The following is a 23,884-nucleotide window of genomic DNA, read 5'->3' as shown; positions in this document are numbered from 1 at the left end:
AGCCCTAAGAGGCTGGACAACACCCGAGATTATGCTGTAAGAGGGTGCAAGAGGGAAAGGCAACAACAAGGACAGTAGCTTGGGCTCTCCTCAAGAAAAAAACGCACAAACTCTGAAGTAAAGGTGTCCTCCATAGGTACCAAGAGTGCCACCAAAGCCTGCAACACCACAAGCCCCCTCTGCAAAGGGAAAGGGCCACTGGAGAGGAAAACACAGCAGTGAACAAGTGCTGTCCTGTAGAAAACAGGCCGCCTGCAGTCCAATCTCCAAGTGGGCAATGAAACGCTGATCAACAAGAGCCAGATGGCTGAATTGGTGAAGCCAATCTGAAGGAAAAGCGACCAGCAGGGTGCTGTCCAGAAAACGCAGCAGCAAAAGCTATGAATCTAGAAGAAAACGCAGAGGAGTAGGTGCTGAAAACAGGGCTGAATCTGGGGCAGCAGAAAGGTTGCTAAACCGGGAGCGATGATACCATGAAAGAGTGCACAGAGCGGAAGCAGAGTGGCACTAGAATGTGCTGAACAGAGAGTGCAAGAGAGAGAGAGATATGGAGCAAACTATGCTGAATATGCTGAACCAAAACAGTCCCAAGCAAGAGACACTGTTAGTCTCATAAGTGAGGGAGCAAAATATGTACAAGACTGAATGAGAAATGAGAGGCCAGCACCCACTATTTATAGTGGGAAAGTGCTGGCCGACTGGAGCTCATAAACAGGCCGATTGGAGCTGTTGGACATGGCCGACTGTAAAAATGCCAGAATGGCTGGGAAAAATCCCAGAAAAATAGTTAAAAAGGGGTGGCCAGCCCACAAGCAAGGGCCATATAAAAGGGGACCAAATGGACACCAAAAATGGGCAGAAACTGGGGATGAATGTGTTAACAATAACTTTGTGGGAACCACCTTGACTTAGAGATTGAAGATTCGGACACTAAAGTGCTGTTATTTATGAAGTAGAGCTTGCTGATGGTTCCACATCCTTGTGTAACATCGTTGCCAAACACCTCTCCTTTCGAATTCAGCACTATCGTGATAAATTGGATTTCCAAGTCATGACTTTGGCACATTATGATATGATCCTTGGTCAAGAATGGTTGTATCAATATGATCCCCTGATTAGTTTCCGAAACCATTCCATACAATTTGCTCAAAATGATATGCTTGTGACACTCGAAGGCATCAGAGACCAACCTTCTACACCAACCCTTTCAGCTCTTCAAGTGAAACCATGGGTCCGCAAGAGTGGTTGTTCCTTAGCACTTTTAATGGTCTATTCAGCCAACGATCCTCCCGAGGACACAGATACAAAGGTGATGTACCTCAGGCAACCTTTCTTTGCTCCATACTTGGATCTTTTTCCTTAGGACTTCCTGTGGTTCTCCCCTCTCGACGACCAGTCGACCATGCTATTGATATCCTTCTTGGTAGTGCTCCACCTACTCGTGCTCCATATTGAGTTTCTTTTATGGAATCTCAGGAGATACAGCGACAACTTACTGAACTTTTGGAGAAAGGACATATTCGACCAAGCAAAAGCCCTTTTGGAGCTCTAGTACTTTGGGTGAAAAAGAAGGATAAGTCTATGCGTCTTTCATCGACTATCGTGCCCTTAATAAGTTGACTATCAAGAATAATTATCCTCTTCCGCGCATTGATGAATTGTTTGATCAATTGCTCCATGCAAAGGTCTTCTCCAAAATTGATCTTAAGTCTGGATATCATCTGATTCGCATTCGCGAAGGTGATGAATATAAGACAGCTTTTCGCACAAAATATGGTCATTACGAGTACCTGGTCATGCCATTCGGGTTAACCAATGCCCATGCAACATTTATGAGTCTGATGAATGATCTTTTTTGTCCTTTTTTGGACAAGTTTGTCATTATCTATCTTAATGACATCCTGGTGTTCAGTCGTAATATGGAAGAACACAAGGCACATCTTAAGATCGTTTTCCAGGTGCTTCGTGACAATGCTCTTTATATTAATTCAGGCAAAAGTGAATTCTTGAAGACATCCTTGGAGTACCTTGGACATGCTGTTTTAGCAGACGGTATTTCCGTGGATCCAAAGAAAATACAGGTTATTGTCAATTGGCCAACCCCCACAAACATCCATGATGTTCGTTCTTTCTTGGGACTTGCCAACTTCTATCACACAAAGGTTCATCGATTTTCCGAAATAGCTGCTCCTCTCACAGAACTTCTAAAGTCCGCTCGTGCATTCAAATGGATTGAAGCCGCAACACAAGCTTTTGAAAATTTAAAGACAGCTTTGACAACTCCTCCTGTCATGGCTATTCCTGACTCTACTCTCCCCTTTGATGTTTACACGGATGCTTCTGATATTGCCACTGGTGCTGTCTTGATGCAACAAGGACGTGCTATTGCGTTTGACAGTCATAAACACTCTGCAATTCAAGTAAGATACCCGGTATATGACAAGGAATTTTTGGCTATTGTTCATGCCTATCATGCATGGAAACATTATCTCCTTGGTGCGGATTCAATGGTGAAAACAGATCATCATTCTTTGAAATATATCTTCACGCAGCTAGTTATGAATGCTAGGTAAGCGCGTTGGGTCGAATTCTTAGCCAATTTTCATATGACAATTGAGTATGTTCCTGGTCTTACCAATGTGGTTGCGGCTGCCCTCAGTCGTATGCCGCCAGCTTCGGTCTTGGCTATTTCTACAGTTGAAATGGATATGCCTCAAAGTTTCAAGGACTATTATTCAAAGGATTGTGATTTTGGAAATGCATTTCGAATTATCAATTCTCAGAATGCAACTCCTTCCGACTTGAAGATTTATGGAGCATATACAATAGTGGATGGTTTATATATTATCAGGATCGTATTTGTATACCTCATGTATTTACTTATAATAATTCTTATCATTCAGCTATTGGAATGACACCTTTTCAAGCAGCTTATGGCCATACTCCCCTTGTTCCTGCCAACTTTGTTCTTCAACATAAAGTGGCTTTAGCATACCAACTCATTCAGGAAATGCAAGATATTCTATTACAGATTAAGGATAAGATGGTCAGCGTCCAAGAGCAATATCAGCGCACAACTAATAAGCGTCGTCTCGTCACATTGAATTTCAAGAAGGAGACTTGGTATTATTATATATTGCCCCTCATGGATACAAGACAATGAAATCAGTCTTCCCAAAGCTTCGCCCAAGATTTTATGGACCCTTTCGTATTATTAAGAAGACCTCATCTCTCAGTTATAAGTTGGAGTTACCGCCTTCTTGGGGTAGAATTCATCCAACTTTCCATATTTCTTGGCTCAAGAAGTTTGTGGACGGTGATTTTCCAGTTTTAGATATTTTGGATTATGTTCCAGAAATCAAAGATGAACACATACTCTTAATTCCAGAGACAATTCTTGATGTCAGACAGAAAGAAACACGACATAAGCTCATTACAGAATTTTTGGTTAAATGGAGAGATCTTGATGATTCCTACTCTACTTGGCAAAGTGATGAAGACTTACAGGAATATCCAGAACTTCTCCTGGAATTCTTTCAAAGACAATCATCTCTTCTTAGCCGGAGTTTTATTTTAAGTGGGAGGGAATGTCACGATTGTGACTAACTCTCTTAATCTCTCCTTATAATCCCTTATTAACTGAAAGGACACCTGTGAAGGATCACACCCTTACACATGGGTCACTATCAAAGGACATGTCTATTCATTAAAAGACACACCTCTAAGTCCAAAGGACATAACCATTGATTCAAGAGCAACACCCCTTCCCAAGGATGTCTCTTCACTTGTACTCTTTCGGCCTCTATTTAAGAAAGGTCCCTGTCTCAATGCAAACAACTCAGTCTTTTCTTGCAGTATTTGTCTTATGTTCATTAATTAAGTCTTAATCATGTTAATAAAGCTATAAAAGCTTTACATCAGGAGCGGTTTCATGGAGCAGCAAGAGGCAGCCAACTATTGCCTTGTCGTCGACAGAGGCAGAGTACCGGGCTGCTTGTGGTGCTACTTGCGAGGTTTTATGGCTGCGGAGGTTGCTTGGTGAGATTGGGTTTCCACAGAAGGAGCCCATGGTCATCCAGTGCGATAACTAGAGCTGCATCGCTATTGCTTGGAACTTGGTCTTCCATGCTCGGACCAAGCACATAGAGATACAATATCACTTTGTTCGTGAGAAGATCTTGGTTGGTGACATCTTGCTTCTTTATTGTTCAATGGAGGACAATGCGGCGGACCTCTTCACGAAGTCTCTACCTCAGGCTATGCTCCGGCGGCACTCCAGCTCACTGGGGTTGGTTCCACATCCAGGAGCTAAGAGGGGGTGTTAGCAGTCATCTCCTGTCTGTACACTATGTCACGGCCTCTGTTGTGGGTGTGCCCACCCAGTTTTGGTGTGTCCCCATTTTTCCTCACTTGTATTTTTTCCCATTTTTTGCTACGTGTGGGAGGTTGTCTGCTACCTGTCGGCTGTTCCATTTGTTGGTCGACTGAAGGTTGCATCCCCGACCTGTTGCTCTGCCCTGGCCGACTGTTGATTTGATGGCTGATTGCCATATGCTGGCTGACTGGGCTGGATCAGGTCGTGGGGCTACTGTCGGCTGTTTTAGTGCTTGCTGACTAGCAGCTTGGGGCCATATAAAATGGCCCCTTGCCCCCTACACTTGTCATTGAGCACTCTGGGATTTCTTGGTGTATATATAGCAGAGTTACACTATCTTCTCTCTCTTGCATCTGTGTATTGCTCTCTACAGCAGTTGTCTTTATTTCCGTTGTGCATTCTGACACCTTGGTCATAGAAGATGCCAAAGTCCAGAGTACCACGCAAGTACCGAAGAACTCTGAGAGCGCACTGCTAATGCTGCTGATGGGGTTTGGATGAGAAAGAACTCAATAAGCTGACTGCGCAACACACGTCCAATCGGGAGTAGGTCAACCAAACCAAACAACCGACGAGAATCCGATACTGTCCCTGATCAATCCCTGGAGAAGCATCAAGAAGAGAAAGCTTCTCACTATTATCCATAGGAGAAGATATTGGTTTGCATCCAGTCATGTGAAATCTGTCAAGTATCTCTCGTGTGTACTTCTGTTGAGAGAATTAAATGCCATTCGGGGTTTGCTGAATCTCAAAGCCAAGAAAATAATGCAGAAGGCCAAGATCTGTCATCTCAAACTCTGTCTCCAAAACATCCATGACTGAACGGATCCTCCCAGAATAAGAACCTGTAAAGATGAGGTCATCAACATAGACCACAATGATAACAATATAGAGGTTCGAATCTGCATGAGAACGGCATAGGCCGAGCTTCTGAAAGAACACACCAATCCGCTGGTACCAAGCTCGTAGAGCCTGCTTCAGACCATATAAAGCTTTCTTCAGCTGGTACACTTGATCCTGTTTGCCTGGAACAACAAATCCCGGCGGTTGATCAACATAAACCTCTTGTGTAAGCTCTCCATTAAGGAAAGCCGACTTGACGTCCATCTGGAATACGGGCCATCTATGATGTCCTGCAAGAGCAAGAACGGTGCGAATGGTAGTCATCCGGGCCGTCGCAGCGAAGGTCTCATCGAAGTCGACTCCAGGGCGCTGAGCATAACCCTTGGCAACCAACCTTGCCTTGTGCTTATCCAAGCTGCCATTAGCTCGGAACTTCGATTTGAAGATCCAGCGCACACCAATCACCTTACGCTGCAGTGGCCTAGGCACCAAAATCCCAGTGCCATTCCGTTCAATAGCATCCAGCTCTGCCTGCATAGCACGATGCCAAGGCTCATGTGAAAGAGCCTCGTCTCCATAGAAGTGGGATCTAATTGAGAATCGACAGCTGGAGGTGTAACAGAAGCAGAGGGAGGAGGAGGCGGAGAAGGAGGCGGGGGAAGAAGAAGCCCACCACCCCCCTCTGAAGATGTAGGCGTCTCGTCGAACACCACATCACGGTTCACAACAACTTTGCCGGTCATATAGATGATATGCCTTGGACACAGTGCTGTATCTGAGAAGAGTCACGCACTGAGACTTCGAGTCCAACTTGGAGCGATGTTCCTTAGGCACACCGAACAACCAAATACCCGGAAATGAACAACAGAGGGCTTCTCACCATGGAAAGCCTCATATGGAGTTTTATCTGGAAGCGCAATAGTAGGAGACTTGTTCAGAATGTAGACAGCTGTAGAAGCCGCCTCAGCCTAGAAACGTCAAGGCAATGAAGAATGCTCAAGCATAGCATGGGCCATCTCCATAATGGTCCTATTCTTCCTCTCTGCAACTCCATTCGGTGATGGAGTATATGCTGTAGTAAGATGTCTCCGAATGCCATGAGCCTTGCAATATTGCTGAAACTCTTGGGATGTAAACTCATCCCCTTTGTCGGTCCTGTCGGTCCTGAGAGCCTTGATTGAGGAACCGATCTCTTTTTCCATCTCAACTCTCCAATCACAAAAGTGCTGAAAAGCCTCATCCTTGTACTCCAAAAAGAAGACCCAAGTATATCTGGAGAAGTCATCCACCATCACGAGCATGTACGCCGCCTTACTCAAAGATGCGGTACTCATAGGACCACATACGTCTGCCTAAACAAGAGCAAGTGATGTCTAAGATCTGTGTGTCGCCTCCTTCGGAAAGGCGGCTCGGTGTTGCTTCCCTTGTAAACAAGAGGAACAAACAGAAGATGTCCGCACCCTGAGCTGTAAGAGCACTCACTGACAAAAGGTTAAATGCCAAATCTGGAATGTACAGAATGTCAGAGAAGTACCTCTTGTCCTCTAAGGAGCGGAAGATGGGGATGGTGCCATGTCCATGCACTGGGCACGGAAGAAGAATCACCCAAAGTGATCTCGCTTGTTCTGGCCATGAAGTCCTCGAACCAATCTCGATGGGGTGTCATGTGAGCAGTAGCACCGCTATCCACAATCCATGACCGTGACTGAGAAGTCACAAGAGCAAGTACATGATGAGTACCTGCTAATAGAAGAATACCATGATCCTTCTTGGTCTGAGACACCGCTGTAGAGGAAGAGTTCTTTGCTTCTTCATCCCGCTTCTTCTTGTGACATTGGGGCGATTTATGACCCTTCTTGCCACAGTAATGACACTCAATGTCCTTGTTTTTAGAAGATATGCTTTTGTCTTTGTCTTTATCCTTGTTGTTATCCTTGGAGTTCTTGTCACAATCCGTTGTACACACATGAGAGAGAATAGAATCTCGACAATTCAACATCAGAAAAGAGAAAACACGACGATCATTTGCCTGCCAAATATCAATCTGTGCCTGAGTCGCACCATCGGAAGCAAGGGTGGGAGGGGTGGCATTGGGAGGTGTAATAAGCCAATCCCAGAGATCCACGCCACACAAGGCTGATTTCACCTTCACCTTCTACAAAGTGTAGTTGGAGCCATCCAACTTTGCAGACTCAGAGAACATATGAAGTGTAGTCGGGGCAGCCATCACAAAAGCTTGGGCTCAATCTCAAAAAAATGCGCGGTCTCGGAAGGAGTGTCCACCACAGGTACCAGAAGCCACCAATCCTCAACGTAGAACACCAAAAACTGCAAGAGCCACCTGTAGGGAAGAAAACGCATCAAGATAGATGCTGCAGCCGTGAAAAGGAGCAGCGGACAGGTGAAGAAAGGAATCTCAGAGATCAAACCAGTGAGGGAAGACCTGAATCTGCAGTGGAGAGGGAAGAAGCCAGCCGACCAGCAGCAGATTTGAGAAGAAACGCAGATGTTAAGGTGCTGAAAACTGAGGCAGATCTGGGGCAGAAAGTTAACGCTGACTGGGGCAGCAGATTAACGCTGAACCGGGAGCGATGATTCCATGAACGAGTGCACAGAAGCAAACAAGCACTAGAGTGTGCTGAGCAGAGAGTGCAAAAGAGAGAGAGATATGAAACAACTATGCTGAATATACTGAAGTGATACAATCCCAAGCAAGAGACATGAAGAGTCTCATAAGTGAGGGAACAAAAAGAAAGACTAGACTATGAGAAAAGTGGGAGGCCAGCCCACCTATTTATAGGTAAGAGGGGCTGGCCGACTGGACATGGGTTTGCTGGCCGACTGGGAAAAAGGTACCCGATCTGGGAAAAATCCCATAAAAATGTACAAAAATAGGGTGGCCAGCCCACAACCAAGGGCCATGAAAAGGGACCAAAAAAGGGACTACAATGATGAGCAGAATCTGGGGATGAATGTGCTAACAGTCCAGTAGCATAAAATGCTAATGCCTAAAACATAGTGGAAAAATCCCAAATAATATTTGCAAAATATGCCAATGTAGGGTCTCATAAAATGACCAGTACAAGCATGAAAAAAGGTGATGTAGACCCTCTGGAAATGATATATTCCAACACTCGTCTCACATGTCAGCATGAAACAAGCCTGGTTACTTGTGTAAAAGGCCTATAGTCTCACAAGGGCATTTTCTGGAGGAACCATCCAGACTTTGGAGAGGTCTAAGACTTGAAGTCACAAGTGCAAGGGTGGATGGAGCGTTGAACTCATTGCATCATTGGTGGGGTGGAGACATCTTCTTATGTATCCTGTTTTCCATAGATAAAAGTGGTGCTTTTGAGGCAGGTGTGAAGAGGAGGCTACGCACAGGACAACGCGCAAAAGCGGGTAGGCGGAGTCCGTGCACGAGAGGAGGAGCACACACAGACAGGGGCAAAGAGGGCACAAGGATGGGGTGTCGGGGAGGGCTTCACTTTTAGCCACGGGAGCTCAATCTCTTTCTCCCTCAAGCTTGCTCTGAGAGGTGGAAAATTTGTCTTGTTGGCAATTAAAAACTAAACCCAAACACCCGGCCCCCCACCCCTCTGTTAGCATTATTCATCTCCTGGTAGTGTGCCCAAGTTGTGTATCAGGGGTGCCCAGATTTATCCTGGGCAGCACCATATTTTTTCCTCATGTTTAGGCCCTTGGTTGTAGGGTTGGCCATCCATTTCTCACATATTTATTTTGTTCAGTCGTGAGTCTATTCTGGATAAAAAGGCCAGCTTACTTTGGGGCTATGTAAGGCTTGCCTCCTTCTCATTTGTTCTCATCTTGATAGGGGCTTCCAGGCCCAGGTCCTCCTTCAGGGGAGTTGCTCATCATGCCCTCACTTATAGGGACCACCCCTTGCACAGGGCTGATTGTATCTTTGCTTCTTCTTCATTATGCAAATTTGTTTTCTTTTTCTCTGTGCCTATGTCTCACACTTTCCGCTACACACTTTTGACATGGTATCAGAGCACCAGGTTGAAACTCTTCTACAGAAGGTGTTCTGGTGTTTTTTCTATGAGAGAAGGATTTCTCCGTTTTCTGGTACTGCTGGTTGTCGAGGAGGAGGGAGTGTTTTGGTCTTGTTTGGGGTGGCTGGAGGAGGTACAGGGCAGCCCCTTCTGGCTGCGTTTTCTGCAAGACCGGGGCGGCCAAAGTAGGTACTCTTCTGGCTGCGTTTTCTTCTAGAGGAGGAGGTGCTGGGCAGCATGGCTGCGTTTTTCTCTGGAGAAGGTGCTGTCGGCAGCCCCTAAAGCTAAGTGTTGGGACCTTGTGAAGAGGTGCAGGGCAGCCCCCTATGGCTGTGTTTTTCTGCAGATATGGGGCAGCGAGTATGGAAGATACACGTGCTGCGTTTTCTGCAGATCTGGGGCAGCCAGAGGAGGTGCTGAAGGTGCTGTGTTTTCCTCTTCCCTCTCTTCTTCTTGGTACATGTGCTGCCGGCTGGTTACAGCAGCATTTTTTGCATTATCTCATCTGCGTTTTTGGAGGTAGTGGAGGCAGGTGCTCTTTTCCAGGAATGGTGCCTTCCCACATGGCCTTGAGCCCTTGCTCGGCCAATCTTTGCTTTGTCAGAGTTTTCAGACTCATGGGTGCACACTTGGATTTTTTACATCCTCGAGGTGTGTGGAAGATAGTTAGTCCTTTCTCGACAGCAGAGGGGGTCTATGAGTTTGTGCTAGTTCAGCATAGTTTTGCTGGTGTACAGTTATTTCCTTTAGGTTCTCAGGGTGTTCACCTTGAGAGGGGGATGTGGTTACTTGGCAACGTGAGTCACTCCTATTCCCCAGGCAGATGGCCTTCTGGATTACAAGGTACAGGCACAGGAGTCTTCATCCCTAGGATGAGCATTGATTTGGGAGCTTGGTGTATAGGTTGATATCGGCATTCATGCAGAGGCAGGCTAAGTCACTTGGTGACGAGAGCTGTTGTCGAGGTTCACAGGTACTTGCTCAGTTGCAGGATGGGAACAGGATGCATGGCAGGTGTACAGGTTCATTGGGTACAGGTAGGTACCAGTGGAGCAGCAGTTGGGAGCAGATGATTGACATCAAATTGTGCTTTGGGATGATGAGTTGTGGATGTTTGGTTCCACATGGACACATGACTAGTTGGTTGGGAGCTTGCCAGCTGGGGGTGTCAGGGCAGCAGGTTTCCAGGACTTGGCATCCCACCGTAACAGTTGCTGATCCTTGTGAGCAGTATGATGCCTCCTTGACTTGGAAGCAGAATGGTTCATTGTCTTGGTTGATGCATACCAGATTGGACAGGAGCTTGCTGATGAGGCTGTTGAGCTCATGTTTGTAGAGGACTCTTTGGGAGGCAGGATTGCGTATCTTGTGGTTTCTGCAACATTTGAAGGATCTTGGACTCTTTTACACCGGAGGGGGATTGATGGACGGAGTCAGACTCCGAAGTTGGAGTGACTCAGTTTGGGGAGGAGAGCCAGACACGAGGACCTTGACATCAGGCCACAATTTTTTCCTTGGCTCAGGAGCGGTTTCATGGAGTAGTAAGAGGCAGCCAACTATTGCCTTGTCATCAACAGAGGCAGAGTACCGGGCTGCTTGTGGTGCTGCTTGCGAGGTGGTGAGGTTGCAGAGGTTACTTGGCGGGATTGGGTTTCCACTGGTGGAACTCGCGGTCATCAAGAGGCATTTTGTTCGTGAAAAGATTGTTGCTGAGATGACATCTTGCTAGAGTTCTGCTCGACGGAGGACAGTGCGGTGGACCTCTTCACGAAGTCTCTACCTCAGCCTATGCTCCGGCGGCACTCCAGCTCACTGGGGTTGGTTCCACATCTAGGAACTGAGAGGGGGTGTTAGCAGTCATCTCCTGTCTGTATATTTACACCAGGGCCTTTGTTGTGGGTGTGCCCGCCCGATTTAGGTGTTTTCTCATTTTTCCCCACTCTCCATATTTTTCCCTATTTTTCCTTGGTGTGGGAGGTTGTCTTGTGCCTGTCGGCTGTTCTAGATGCTGGCCGACTAGACTCTGCTGCCCCCAGGCTGTCCCCTGTATGCTGGCCGACAGGTGCTACTATTGGCCGACTGGAGGACAGCAGGTCGTGGGCTGATCTGATGGCTGTCGGCTGTTTTTCAGCAGGCTGACTGGCCATGTGGGGTCATATAAAATGGCTCCTTGCCCCCCCACACTTCATATTATTGTATCCGGGATTTCTCTTGTGTATATAGCAGAGTTATTCGCTTCTCTCTCTCTCTCTCTCTTCATTTCTGGGTTTTTCTGCTGTGCACTTGCTCTAGGTGTTTTCAGATCTTGTCTTCATCTCCGCTGCATATTCTGACAGAAGAATGGAGGGGGGCCCTAGTCATAGGCCACAAGCACCTTACTGCTGGTCGGCCTGGCATTGTGGCCCCAAAAGGGTCTTTTTGGCCTATTTGGCTCACTTCTAAGGGGCTTTCACACCCACAGCCTCTGGACGCCCTTTTGGGCTTTTTTCTTGGGCTGTTGCGGCTTGCCCAATCCTGGCTGAACCGGCCTTGCTTCTGTTTTGCCCAAATGCACATCTTGGCAGCATCACGCATTTCCAATTGTGACCAACAGTATCCAACAGTGATCAACAGTGTCCAAATGAGATGAAGAATGGGTCTAAGGGGGGCCTCGTCACCAGTCATATCATAAGTTGCAAACACCGCCTACTACTGGTTGGCCAGGCAGTTTGGCCTCAAAAAGGGTCTTTTTGGCCCCTTTGGCTCGCTTCTAAGGGGCCTTCACACCCACAGCCTCTGGACGCCCTCTTTTGGGTTTTTTGTCCTGGCTGAATTGGTCTTGCTCCTGTGTTGCCCAAATGAACACTTTGGCAGTTTCATGCATTTCCAACTGTGACCAAGAGTGTCCTGTGCCAGTGTCCAACAGTGACCATAAGTGTCCAAATGAGATGAAGAATGGGGGTAAGGGGGGGCTTAGTCATAGGCCACAATTTACAAAGCACCTAATGCTGGTTGGCCAGGCAGCGAGACTCAAAAAGGCTCTTTTTGGCCCCTTTGGCTTTGCTTCCAAGGGGCTTTCACACCAACAGCCTCTGGATACCTTTGTGGGCTTTTTGGTGGGGCTGTTGCCCCAGTCCTGGCTGAACTGGTTTTGCTCCTGTTTTATGCACACCTTGGCAGTGTTTTGCATTTCCAACTGTCTAACAGTGTCCAATGCCAGTTTTCTGTTTTTTGAGTCCCTTAGTCTGCTCATTCTCATATGCATGTTTTGCCTCCAGGCACTCATTAACCCGTCATAGGCATGCAGGTGCAGGTAAACTGTGCTTTGCAAACTCTTATTTGTCACAGTCATGAAAGGTCCCGGTCCGTCATAAATGAGGGTCCACAATGGTCTTTCCAACCCTACATGTATCTTGTACATGACCTCAGCTAGTCTTGGCACATGCATCTGAGGCTGATGGATGTGCCATCAGTCCTTGGGGGTTTGGCTGAGGCTGGCCTAGGGCTGCCTGTGGGCTGGACAAGTCCCACAAACCTACTTGGAGCCTGTACTTGGAGCCAGGAGTTCCAGGTTATCTGTCTGTTATTTGTGTCTTATCCTTGTTCCATCTGTCCATACATTGCTCCTATTGTTGCCTAAATTATACATTACCTGTGTGCATTATTCTTATGCCTTTTAGTTACTGTGGCCTCTGTCTTTGTATCTATTAGTGCTCACGAATAGCCTACACTGACCAACTCAAATAGCTCGTGCTTGGGTGGCTGATAGTTTAAATCAGCACCTTTTTCACAGAAACGGGCACCCCACTGGTGTGATGGCGGGCACATTCCACAGAAATTGGTTGCCTGGTGGCCCAGTGTGCTTTTAGATTGTTAAGAATGTCAACGTTTCTTGGAGCTGCTTGTTTTTTTTCGAATATTACATCCATAGTATTCCTTTCTAACAATAACCACTGTTGGCGTCAGGCTGTCTATTCATAATGGAGTCAGTGGATGGACTATCTGATGCAGACTATTTGGAGGCCCAACTTCTGGCAGATCCTGTTGCTCAGCCTGAGTACGAGGAAAGCGTTGGAGGTGGGAAGATCTTACACAGGGCAACATTTGCAGACTTAGAGAAGAACTTTTTGAACTATGAAACTGTACAATGGATTCTTATTTCACTGCTTCTGATCCTGGCTTGGGGAGTTGGTGTTATTCTGCTACTCTACACACCTATAAGGAGATATGTAATGCGCCAGGATTTTCGTTCGCGCAAACTGTACGTGACCTCGGATGCAATAGTTTACAAGGTTGGGTCAGCTGGACATGCTTATGCTAGCTTAGAAGCATATTTAGGCATATCTTTAAGTTGTAGTCATGCTAGACTCTGTTCAAAACAGGACCTGCATCTTGTGTTGATGTTTCATCTTTAAAATTGGAATCTGCATCATCTCTTCTATTTATATTCATGTTATGCTCTTAAATTAACCTTAATATGATGGATGTTGTGTGTGCGCACACATACACACATATGTGTGCACAAACACATATGTATGTATGTACATATTTATATGTATATGTATATACACACACATGTATGTATGTCATGTAAACACATACATGTACTTATGTAAATGTAATGCAAATATAAATATAAATATGAATAAATATAAACATAAACATAAATATAAATATAAATCTAAGTACAAATATAAATATAAATCTAAGTAAAAATATAAATATAAGTACATTTATAATATGAATACAAATTTAGATATAAATACAAATACAAATACAAATAACATAGACAGAAAAAGAAGATAAAAAGAAAATGAGCAGCTATAAATATAATATAAATCTACTTATGTATGCTTATATATATAAACAAATATATATGTATATGTATATGTATATACATAGATGCTCCATTGAGTGACAAAGGCTGTCTTAGTGCCGTCATGCGGGTGAATGGCCACCAATTTGTACCCAGTGAAGCCGTCCATAAAGCTATATAGAACAAGCCCTGCAACATCCTCTAGAACTCTATCCATGAATGGAAGAGGAAATCCATCTTTGATGGTGACTTTAGTGAGGGAGCAGAAACCCACACACATCTGAATCTTAGTGGTCTTCTTCTACCATCGAGGAGAGCCATGTTAACATTCATGGTGCCAAGAGTGGAGCATGTGCAAAGAGAGAGATGGAGGTTCAAGCAATGACGAGCTGGTGCATAGAGATAGAGAGATAGAGAGAGTAAGAGGGAGAGAGAGAGAGTTGTATTAACGTCTTCAAAAGGCCAAAATGACCTATGAGACCAAAAGGTTACATCATATCCATGAGGTACATAATCCTGGGTACAAAATAGTAATAAAGAAAGATAACAAAAATCTAGAACTTTAAAATCTGATCTAGGTACATGAGCAGAGAGCTCTCATATCACCCTAATACATCCCTCATGGGCCGCTGTGACATGTTGCTCAAGGTGGTAAAACTGAGCTGGCGCGAGAAGGTCCTGCGATGATGGGAGATGATGGCCCGATGATGAGAGAGAGAGAGAGAGAGAGAGAGATACGAAGGCAAACAAGAGAGAGATTGTACAACCCAAATGATGCTCATAACAATAGAACCACCCAAGTACATGCTTTTATAGGCATCAAGCCTTATCTTTTGACCAAAACCAAACAAGGGCTGTTCACCCCTGAAAGAGGGTGTTCACACAAACTTACTCCGAAATACCCAACAAACCCTCCTTCGTAGTGATGGAGTTTATGCCCGACAAACCTTCATTAGTCACAGTGATATGGACTCTAAACTGCAATCACGTGATACAAAAGAACATAGCGATGCCAACACCTGAACTGTGTCGAGATATAAGAGCGCATTGCCAGCCATTGTTTCCCTACAAACAGATTGTCTAATCCACACATGTGACACTACAAGTGTCCAAGCACACTGCAAAGACCATGTCCAGTGAATGCAACTTGTATGGCTGCCAAGTAGCCCACTGATGGCTGTAAACCTGCAAATGTATTGAAACAACAAGTGTAGGGATAGAGAGTACTGGTCAAATGGTGGAATCGAAGTTGTAGTAGACCAATTTTTCAGAAAGCCCCAATTTGCAAGTATTGCTGATGGTCCAAGTTCAGTGTAGGAAGTCAATTTTTTCAAAGCCACAAGAGAGACTATTTGTCGATGTCAAGGTGCCAACACAGGAGCGCTCACTGACAATGTGCAGAGGGTCAATGTTAAGACACACATGCAGATGCTCTAAAAAGTTCGGTCTGTAGTTGCATAGGAGGCCGAACTTTAGGGGTTTCCGGGTAAGGCTTGAAGGGGCTGAGCTCAGCCCTGCACCGCCCGATTTCTTGCTTCCTGTTGGGTATTCGGAATCTCATGTGTGTGAGAAAGCCCTTGTATGTGTGTGAACACTCACTTATGTGAGTAAAATTTAAGAGTGTGAACAGCCTCTTGTAGCCACTTATTTGTGTATGTGATAAGCAATGATGTCATGGGCACTTGCCATGTGTCATTGTCCTTGTGTGTTGTGTGTCAAAAGTTAAGGCTCTAAAGCCTAAAAAAGCATTGAGCACTGATGCCACCCAGAAATGGTGGCGACTGGCTTTGGGGCAGCGGTGACGGTAGACAGCAGGAGCGGCCTTGTGGGCGGCCGTAGACAGTAGCCCTGGCTCTGATACCACTTGTGGGTAGGTTAGGGTTAGCATAGCAACAACTTTGGAGGCTTAAACAGGAGGGCTGAAATTTTCCATCCTCAAGCTTGCCTTGTGAAGTGGCTTCCAACTCCTTTTTGAGGGCTGAGATTTCAGCCGCTTGATTTTAGCATGAAATGAAATGTTATATTAACGTCTTCAAAAGGCCAAAGTGACATGTGAGACCAAAGTTACAACCATGTGACATCTAATACACTGTCTGGAAAAGAAAAGAAAGAATTGAAGGTAAGTATCTAGCCCTACAATACATCAGTAGGGAGCATCCGGAAGCAGCAACTAGGGAGAGTGGGAAGCTAATGCTACTAGTCAAAATGGGGTACATGAGTACATGGATACATGAATACATGAATATGGGGGAGTACAAAAGTAGTGAGTACAACAGTATATGGCTGGAGTGGTAATCATCCTAGGAGCTCTAGCATGGGTCTCTGCCGGATGGCGTGGATATCTTCCATAGTGAGATGCCTAGTCGGACGAGCCCGATGCCTCGCAATGATGCTCTGAATCCTCCGGTGTAGGCACCGTCTCTGATGTGAGGATCCGCGAACCCTCGGGCATCTGGATCTGCCCAACTGGATAGCTCTCTCAACTAGAGTCCCACGGGGTGCCTGCTCTGCTGGGCTGTCGGCTGTGTGTCCTCTCGGGTAGTCCCTCTAAAGAAGTCAATAATCTGTCTCTGTGTGGACTCCCTGCCAGTCAGGCGTCTGCTCCTGATAATGGACTCTCTGAGCTTGCGGATCTCTGGGAGATAAAAACCCAAGCATCTCTGATCACAGTAGTCCATGACTCTAGCCAGTGGTCCAAATCCCTCTCTGAAAAGGCAATGGTAGCACCCTCGAATCTCATAATATGCTGTGCAGCGACAGATGTAGTGCTCCTCCGTCTCTGGCTCTATCCAGCAAATCTGACAAATCCTGTCCCCTGGAGGTATGCCTCTAAATCTGTCTGTCTCTATCTCTAACTGATGTGAAGAGGTGCGGATCTGCCCAATGGCGCACCTCAATCCATGAGACAGATGGGTATCCATGTAGCTCGGTCTAAGTATAAAGCCATCCTCAGTGGTGCGGAGAAGATGGTCTCTATAGAAAGCCATCTTCGTCCCCAACTCCTGTGAGGGCTCTAGCCATGTCCTCCTAGTGTCCAACTGAATGAGGTCTTGTCTGAGAGAGAGATTATATGTCTTCAAGAGACCCAAAGGGTCAATGAGACCAAAGGGTCAATGAGATTATATGTCTTCAAGAGACCCAAAGGGTCAATGAGACCAAAATGATGTGTACATAGTGTCCATGAAATCTCGACATGGATGAAATAAGAAAAAGCAACAATAAACTAAAATTGAAAACGGAAAGCTAAGATCTTAAGACTCTTAAGATTATACAAGATGAAAAATCTAGATCCTACTATGCCAGGTATAGGGTACAATAAGTGATGGGATATGGGAGAGCTGAATAAAAATAGTCAATCAACCTTGTATGTCAGATGAGGGCCCATCAAGGATGTCTAGCATGGGTGATACAAGAAGGCTAGAGATGTTGATAGTCTGTTGTTTGTGAGGATGAGGCTACTCGATGGCAGGCCAGGATCTCCTGAATGCGGGGCTGATGAGATGGGGGTGGTTGGGGTCCAATAGGACGAGGGCATCTAGCTCTCTGGAGTGTGCGTGCCGGATCTGATGCAACTTCCATGGGCTTGCTGTGAGGGGGCACTCTTGTATAGGCTCTTGTATCCATTGTGATGGGCTCTGGTGTCTCCCTGTCCATGCCTCTCGAGCCTAGCCAAAGCTGCATGCCCTCGTGCCATCCGTGTCTGTGCTGCTAGCCTCATTGTGAAGATCGGTCTTGAGAAAGTAATGCCTAGATATAGGTATGATGAGACTATCTCCACCATTCCCCCACCATATGTAAACCGATTTCTCTTTGCTACTGCCCTAGATATGTTGAAAATCACGACTTTGGTTTTTCCTTGGTTCACCTTGAGGTCATACTCCTCACAAAAAGCCCTCAAAGCATCCAAATGCCTATGCAGTCCCTCCTTTGAATCTGAAATTAGGACAATGTCATCCGCAAAGAGGAGGACGGGTACTAGTGTGTCAGCGAGTGTAGATCAAGCCCCTCCCAATCTGTCAATGAAGTTTTCAATCTCATCAACTTAGAGTCCAAAGAGAGTGGGTGATAGTGGGCATCCTTGTTTCACCCCAATAGTACGCCTGATCTCCTCGGACATACCTCCGGGTGCCCATACTCTCCCTATCACCAACTTATAGACACCGACTCATATGGTGTAAGTACTCCCTGTATCATATCCGTTGGGATCTCAAGCTCTTGGAGTTTGAAAAGACAAGCCCTCTGGACACTATCAAAAGCTTTACGGAAATTCACAAAGGAGCGGTACACTTGTCTTCCCTTACGCTTGGCTTCCTCAATAATGGCCCTCAAAGTAAAAATGTGATCTAAGGTGGAGAAGGACCTCCTGAACCTTGCCTATTCCTTGGCTCGTTGGCCATGTCTCTCTACATGATGGCTCTGTGGATGGGAAAGATTTTGTTGGTAGCCCTAGAGAGGGGTAGGCCTTCACATATGGCAGTGTTGAAAAGCTCAGCGAGGAAGGGTGCAAGGGTATCACATGCATGTATGATGTGTTCAGCTTGGAGTTCCTCATGGTCCTTGGCCTTCCCACTCTTAAGCTTATGTATGGCCCTTGTGACTTTGGCCACCATTGTCGTGATTGTGACTTAATCTCTCTAATTACTCTTAATCATTGAAAGGACACCAGTGAAAAAGGGTCACACCTTGTTATATGGGTCATCACCAAAGGACACGTCTATTCAAAGAGACATCTATTGATCAAAGGACACATCTCTACGTCCAAAGGACATAACTATTCATTCAAGAGTCGCACCCTTTCATCAAGGATGCGCCTCTTCATTTGTACCTATTCAAGCCCTATTTAACAAGGCCTTGTGTCTCAATGCAACACAAGACGGCTTTCCGCTCTAATGCATTTTATTTTTAGTGTTGTATCTTTAATCATGTCTTATAAATTACTACTAGGCTGAGAAGTCCTCACAGTGGTATCAGAGCAAACAATCTCCAACATATAGAATGCCCACAGCCAAACCCTAACCCTATAAATTAGAAAACCCTAACCCTAAAAATCAACCAGCCTTAATCCTCAAATTAGCCTTAGCAGTGTTTGTATGGAAGAGCGGGAGAGAATGTCCCATTCAATTTTGGCCCCTTTGCCCAATTTTGCCTAATTTTTAAATTCCCCCAAAATTATGTAAGAACTTCTACAAAAAAAACGATGGAATGCTGGATTGTTACCCAGCCCTTGTGGCCTCGTAGGAACCCTTCCTGGCACCCTCTCGACTCCTTTGAAAGCCTCTCTGAGTGTTGATGGCGTATTGGTGGGCTGAATCGTCATTTTTGAGGAGCCGTCACCCTTCGAAGTGATGAGCCACAACTTGCCCAGGAAGAGCCCATATCAGTCGGCAGCCCGGCATGCAAAACGGCTAGCACAAGCAAGAGAAAAAAAGAAAAGCGCCAGCCCGACCGGCCCCCTCTCCATGTGCAAACCAAAAAAAAAACAAAAAAACGGATCGGCCACCTTGCTTGCAACCAGTAATCACAAAAAGAAAAGTAAAAAGTTGCTTTTGTGCAATGCATGAATTAGCCGCCGCCTTCTGCAGTATGATAGCCGGTGGTCGTTTTTGTGCAGAATTATTAGCTGTGTTCGTTTTAGCATTTTGTGCTTGTAAACTCCCCACACATCAACATAATACAAGAGTTAACACAACAATGTGGCATTGCTTTATCTTAGAAACCTGCCACTTTGTAGTTTTTCGGGCACAACATATTTTGGGTGCCAACATTACCATGTATGGGTACAAAACCAGTCCCAGCATTACTTGGACCCACTTGTCCATTGCCCAGTAAATAGGTTCAGGCTTCATTTTCTAGCCCATACCTTCTTATGAATAATGCACCCTATGACTTGAGCTATCTTCAGGACACTCCTCCTAGAGCACCCTCCCGTGCTTCTGTACCTCTTCCTGTTTTCCCAACACTTTTCCACATTCAGATAACCTCACCCACTTCCTGTGACCGGGAACACGACGTGGGTATTCGGGGTTCGGATCTCGGAATAGGATTTACCCCATGGGTGGTCTTTAGCGGCTCCTCCCTTGATAGCCTCACCATGGCCATATCCCAGCATGGCCCAACCTCGCTCTCCCAGAGATGGTTCTTATTAGGGCACAATGGCGCCTTTGGGAACTCCAACAGCAGACCAACAATACCAACCTAATCACCATGGAAGAAGAACAAATTATGGAAGATGCACTGATTCTCTCCCCATGGCAACAGAACATGCAAACCAAAATGGAGGCTATGCAAGCATGTGTAATTACCTCAGTGACACAAGCACAGTTTACCTCTACAATTTCGGCCTCAGTGTCCACACATGTGTTGACACTTATTGGCTCAATTCTGGCTGCCCAATCAGTGTTTTGATCGGCAGCGGATGTTCTCACAACTTTGTTGTCATGACGATGGTTTAGTGTTTGAAATTACACCCCAGTCGCAGTCCCCACAGTTATGAGATAGAGTTGGTAGATGGGTCTAGATTCAAGTGCAACACCACGGCTCCTCAACTTTCCTTTCGCATTCACCAATATCATGATAAGATGGACTTTGAGGTTATGCCCCTATCTAGATACGACATGATCTTGGGTCAACAATGGTTATATCAGTACGACCTTCTCAATAGTTTTTGCAATCAAAATGGCATGGACATCAATCTCCAAGGCATTCGTGATTAATTCTCCACAACAACCTTATTTGCACTTCAAGCAAATCATTCCCCGTGAAGCATTAAAAGGCCAACACAACAAATGCATTTTAGATTAGTGGCTATACCAGCTTCATTTGTGTTTTGAGAACTTCAACCACTCTGACCAGAAGAAAGTGACTTTTGTTGTCTCCTTACTCAAAGATGGTGCCTTTTTGTGGTGGCAATGGTGGTTGACTGATCACGACTTCGGATAAGTTCGAGCGTGCCATCCGTTAGGCAATTTATATCTGGCAATGCAGATTTCCACACATGATCTCGTTTACACCAGTTGACCCAAACTGGATCATTTGGCCCCTTACATCTCACAGTTCACTAGTTTGACATCGGAGGTCTCTTCAATAACCCTTGAAGACAGGGTACATGCCTTTGTTGATGGTCTTAATCACAATCTTCGTGTGGATGTGTGAAGTATAACCCCACCGACCTTACCTCGGCAATGGCATATGTGGAATGCATAGCATACCTTACCAACACCTCCCGGGGACCTCATCATCTAAGATGTCCACTCTTTTCATCTCGATGTATCTGGCGGGATGTAACACACTAACAATGTACAAGCTTCACCTCTTGGGAAAGATGAGCCTGACCCACATGATTCTGGCTGCCTCATCCTTCTTCATCACTATGAGAGACAACTTGAATGGTACTCATAATGTAAGAATGAAGGGCCTAAGTACATGCTTTTATGGGCACCGATCCTTATCCTTTGATCCTAAATAATAAGGTGTTCATGCCTAGCGTGTTCACACCGCTAAGGACACTTGACTAGATGGCAGATTAACTCCGAAATACCCAACAAACCCCCCTTCGGAGTGATGGTGAAGTTGCATGCTTAATCTTCAATAGTCCTAAACTCCAACACAAGCAAAGACTAGACATGGACCCTGCAATTGGCTCAGTGGCTCATGAACATGGCTCAGAGGTTCATAAAGTATGGCTCACTGCAAAGGACTAAGAGGTCAAGCCTTGACCGGGGGACAAAGACAACCTACATCGACATACCACAACGCCCCTCCACAAAGCAAGGACAAAAAGGGAATGATGGAGAGGAGCCTTTTATAGAAACAAGGCGTTACAAAATCCAGAAGGATCCAAAATATATAACTCAGATTTTGGGGGACTACCTAGGTAGAGAACCCAACACTCAACATAAAATAGGAACTAAAAATTGAGTAAGATTCCCCCTCGATGCTAATGAAGATCCTTTTTTGGGCTCGTTTCGAGGCTATCGACGCTTGGGCCATCATTTTAGGCACATGGGCCAAGGCAGAGTACCTGGAAGTGGATGTGCTCTATGAAGATGTGAATGTCGATGCTGAACACATATGCCTTGAGAGTCTGAGACGGACATAAATGTAGAACTCTATGGACGAAGCATAGGATGCAGACCGTGTGGTACCATTAGGCTGATAGATATCATCCATGAGTCTTGCAATACTGACTAAAGCACCCATTGGTGCAGACTGTCTGCCCCTTGAGGGGAACAAAATACTGTAAAAGAGTTTGATCCATTGAAGATTCTCAGTAGAAGATCATCTTAAGGTGAACACACACTATGACGACAACTACGACGCAATTGGTTTGCGTTTGGATGATGCTTCAAATAAACACGATGGTTGATATTGGAGAAGGCCACCAGAGAACATAGGAAAGGAACACTTGTGGGGTACAAAACAAGAGGTACAGGCTGCAGTCCAGAAAACGCTGCACTTATATAAAGGCAGCAAGAAAAAATGCCACCTGAATTGTGCAGGTGCTGTAGAAGACAAGTTGCAGCCCAGCCAAAGGAAAGCAGCATGCTGTAGATGTGGTGCCAAGGACAGGCTGCCAAAGGGGTGCCTCAGCCAGGCTTGGCCGGAAACTGCAGAGGCGCAGGAAGGCAGATACACCATGGCGATGGCAGAGGAGGCAGGTGGAGCAGCCAAGAGTCGGTGGCTCGGACGGTGGTGTGCTCAAAGAGTGGTGGAGCAGCCAGGTAGCTTGCTTGGATCACGGCTGCGGTTGGCTTTGGATAGCGGCTCTACCAGGGGTGCGTTTTCCTGAGGCTGTGATGAGATGGGGCTGGAGATTAAAAAAACGGCTAGGTTATGGCCATGGCTCTGATACCATGAAGAAAATAGGAGTGCCCAGCTCTATGGAGGTTGGAACAGCTTCATGTTGAAGATGCGTGTGAGTAGGAGATGAGGCTTGAGGGGAAGAGGAGATGGACCTCAAGCCATGGTAATGAAGTACGAGAAAGAAAGAAAGATATATTAACGTGTGCGAAAGGCCAAAGTGGCCTATGAGACCAAAACATAGTACACAACTGATGGTGTCTCATCAAAAGGAAGATAAAAAGGACTAAAAAAGTCCTAAACAGCTATGAAAGGAAAATACTCCTACTGAGGTACAACAAAAGTGTATAATACCTACAACTAGCATAAGATCCGAGAGAGAGAGAGAGAGAGAGAGAGAGAGAGAGAGAGAGAGATGAAATGATATGTTAACATCCTCAAAAGGCCAAAATGACTTATGAGACCAAAAAGGTTACAACAATTGGTGGATCTGATACAATGTCTGTGTAAGAAAAGCTAAAACAACAACTAACTGAAACTGAAACAACAACTATGAGGAAAAGTAAGGTACTAGGAGCTATCCATTCTCCTAATGGATAGCATCTGAAAAGGAAAACTCCAGCAACAAAGGTAAGCATCATATACATCACTATCCAAAGATGTCTCTCATCGGTCGATGGCGCATATCCTCAATGTCCTCCATGATGAGTACTCTGACTAGACGTCTCCCATGCCGTGCTAGTATGGTCCTGATCCTCTGTTGTAGTCTCCGCCGGTGTCGAGATGGGCCTCTCATCTTGGGGCGCCTGGACCGCCCCAGCTCTATAGCCCGATCAATCAGTGTACCTCTGGTGCGGCTATACTCTGGGGCTAGCTGCAATGCCTGCTGTTGGCCTGACTGCTCAATCTCTGGTCGAGAAGTCTCTAATCTGCCTCTGTAGGTGTCTCTTCCTCTCTGATCCCCTCCCTCTCAAGAGACCCTCTCTATGTCTACGTAGCTCCAGCAAGTATAATCCGATCTTGGTATCTCACGACTCTCGAAAGTGGTCCGAAACC

General features: G+C 45.8%; 1 protein-coding gene across 1 annotated transcript in view; it reads left to right on the top strand.

The window, feature by feature from the left end:
* LOC147613872 (uncharacterized) overlaps positions 1–23,884 on the top strand; it is a 65,030-nt gene that overhangs the window by 10,442 nt on the left and 30,704 nt on the right. The window contains exon 2 of the mRNA XM_086781853.1: positions 13,180–13,505. Coding sequence (XP_086637979.1) covers positions 13,194–13,505 — 312 coding nt within the window. The 5' untranslated portion in view covers positions 13,180–13,193. The remainder of the gene's footprint in view (positions 1–13,179; positions 13,506–23,884) is intronic.

Source organism: Cibotium barometz, chromosome 43 (genome assembly GCF_041138505.1).
Source record: "Cibotium barometz isolate CiBa-2024 chromosome 43, ASM4113850v1, whole genome shotgun sequence".
Classification (NCBI taxonomy): Eukaryota; Viridiplantae; Streptophyta; class Polypodiopsida; order Cyatheales; family Cibotiaceae; genus Cibotium; species Cibotium barometz.
Note: the sequence above shows the minus strand (reverse complement) of the source record. Positions and strands in the feature narration are given on the sequence as shown.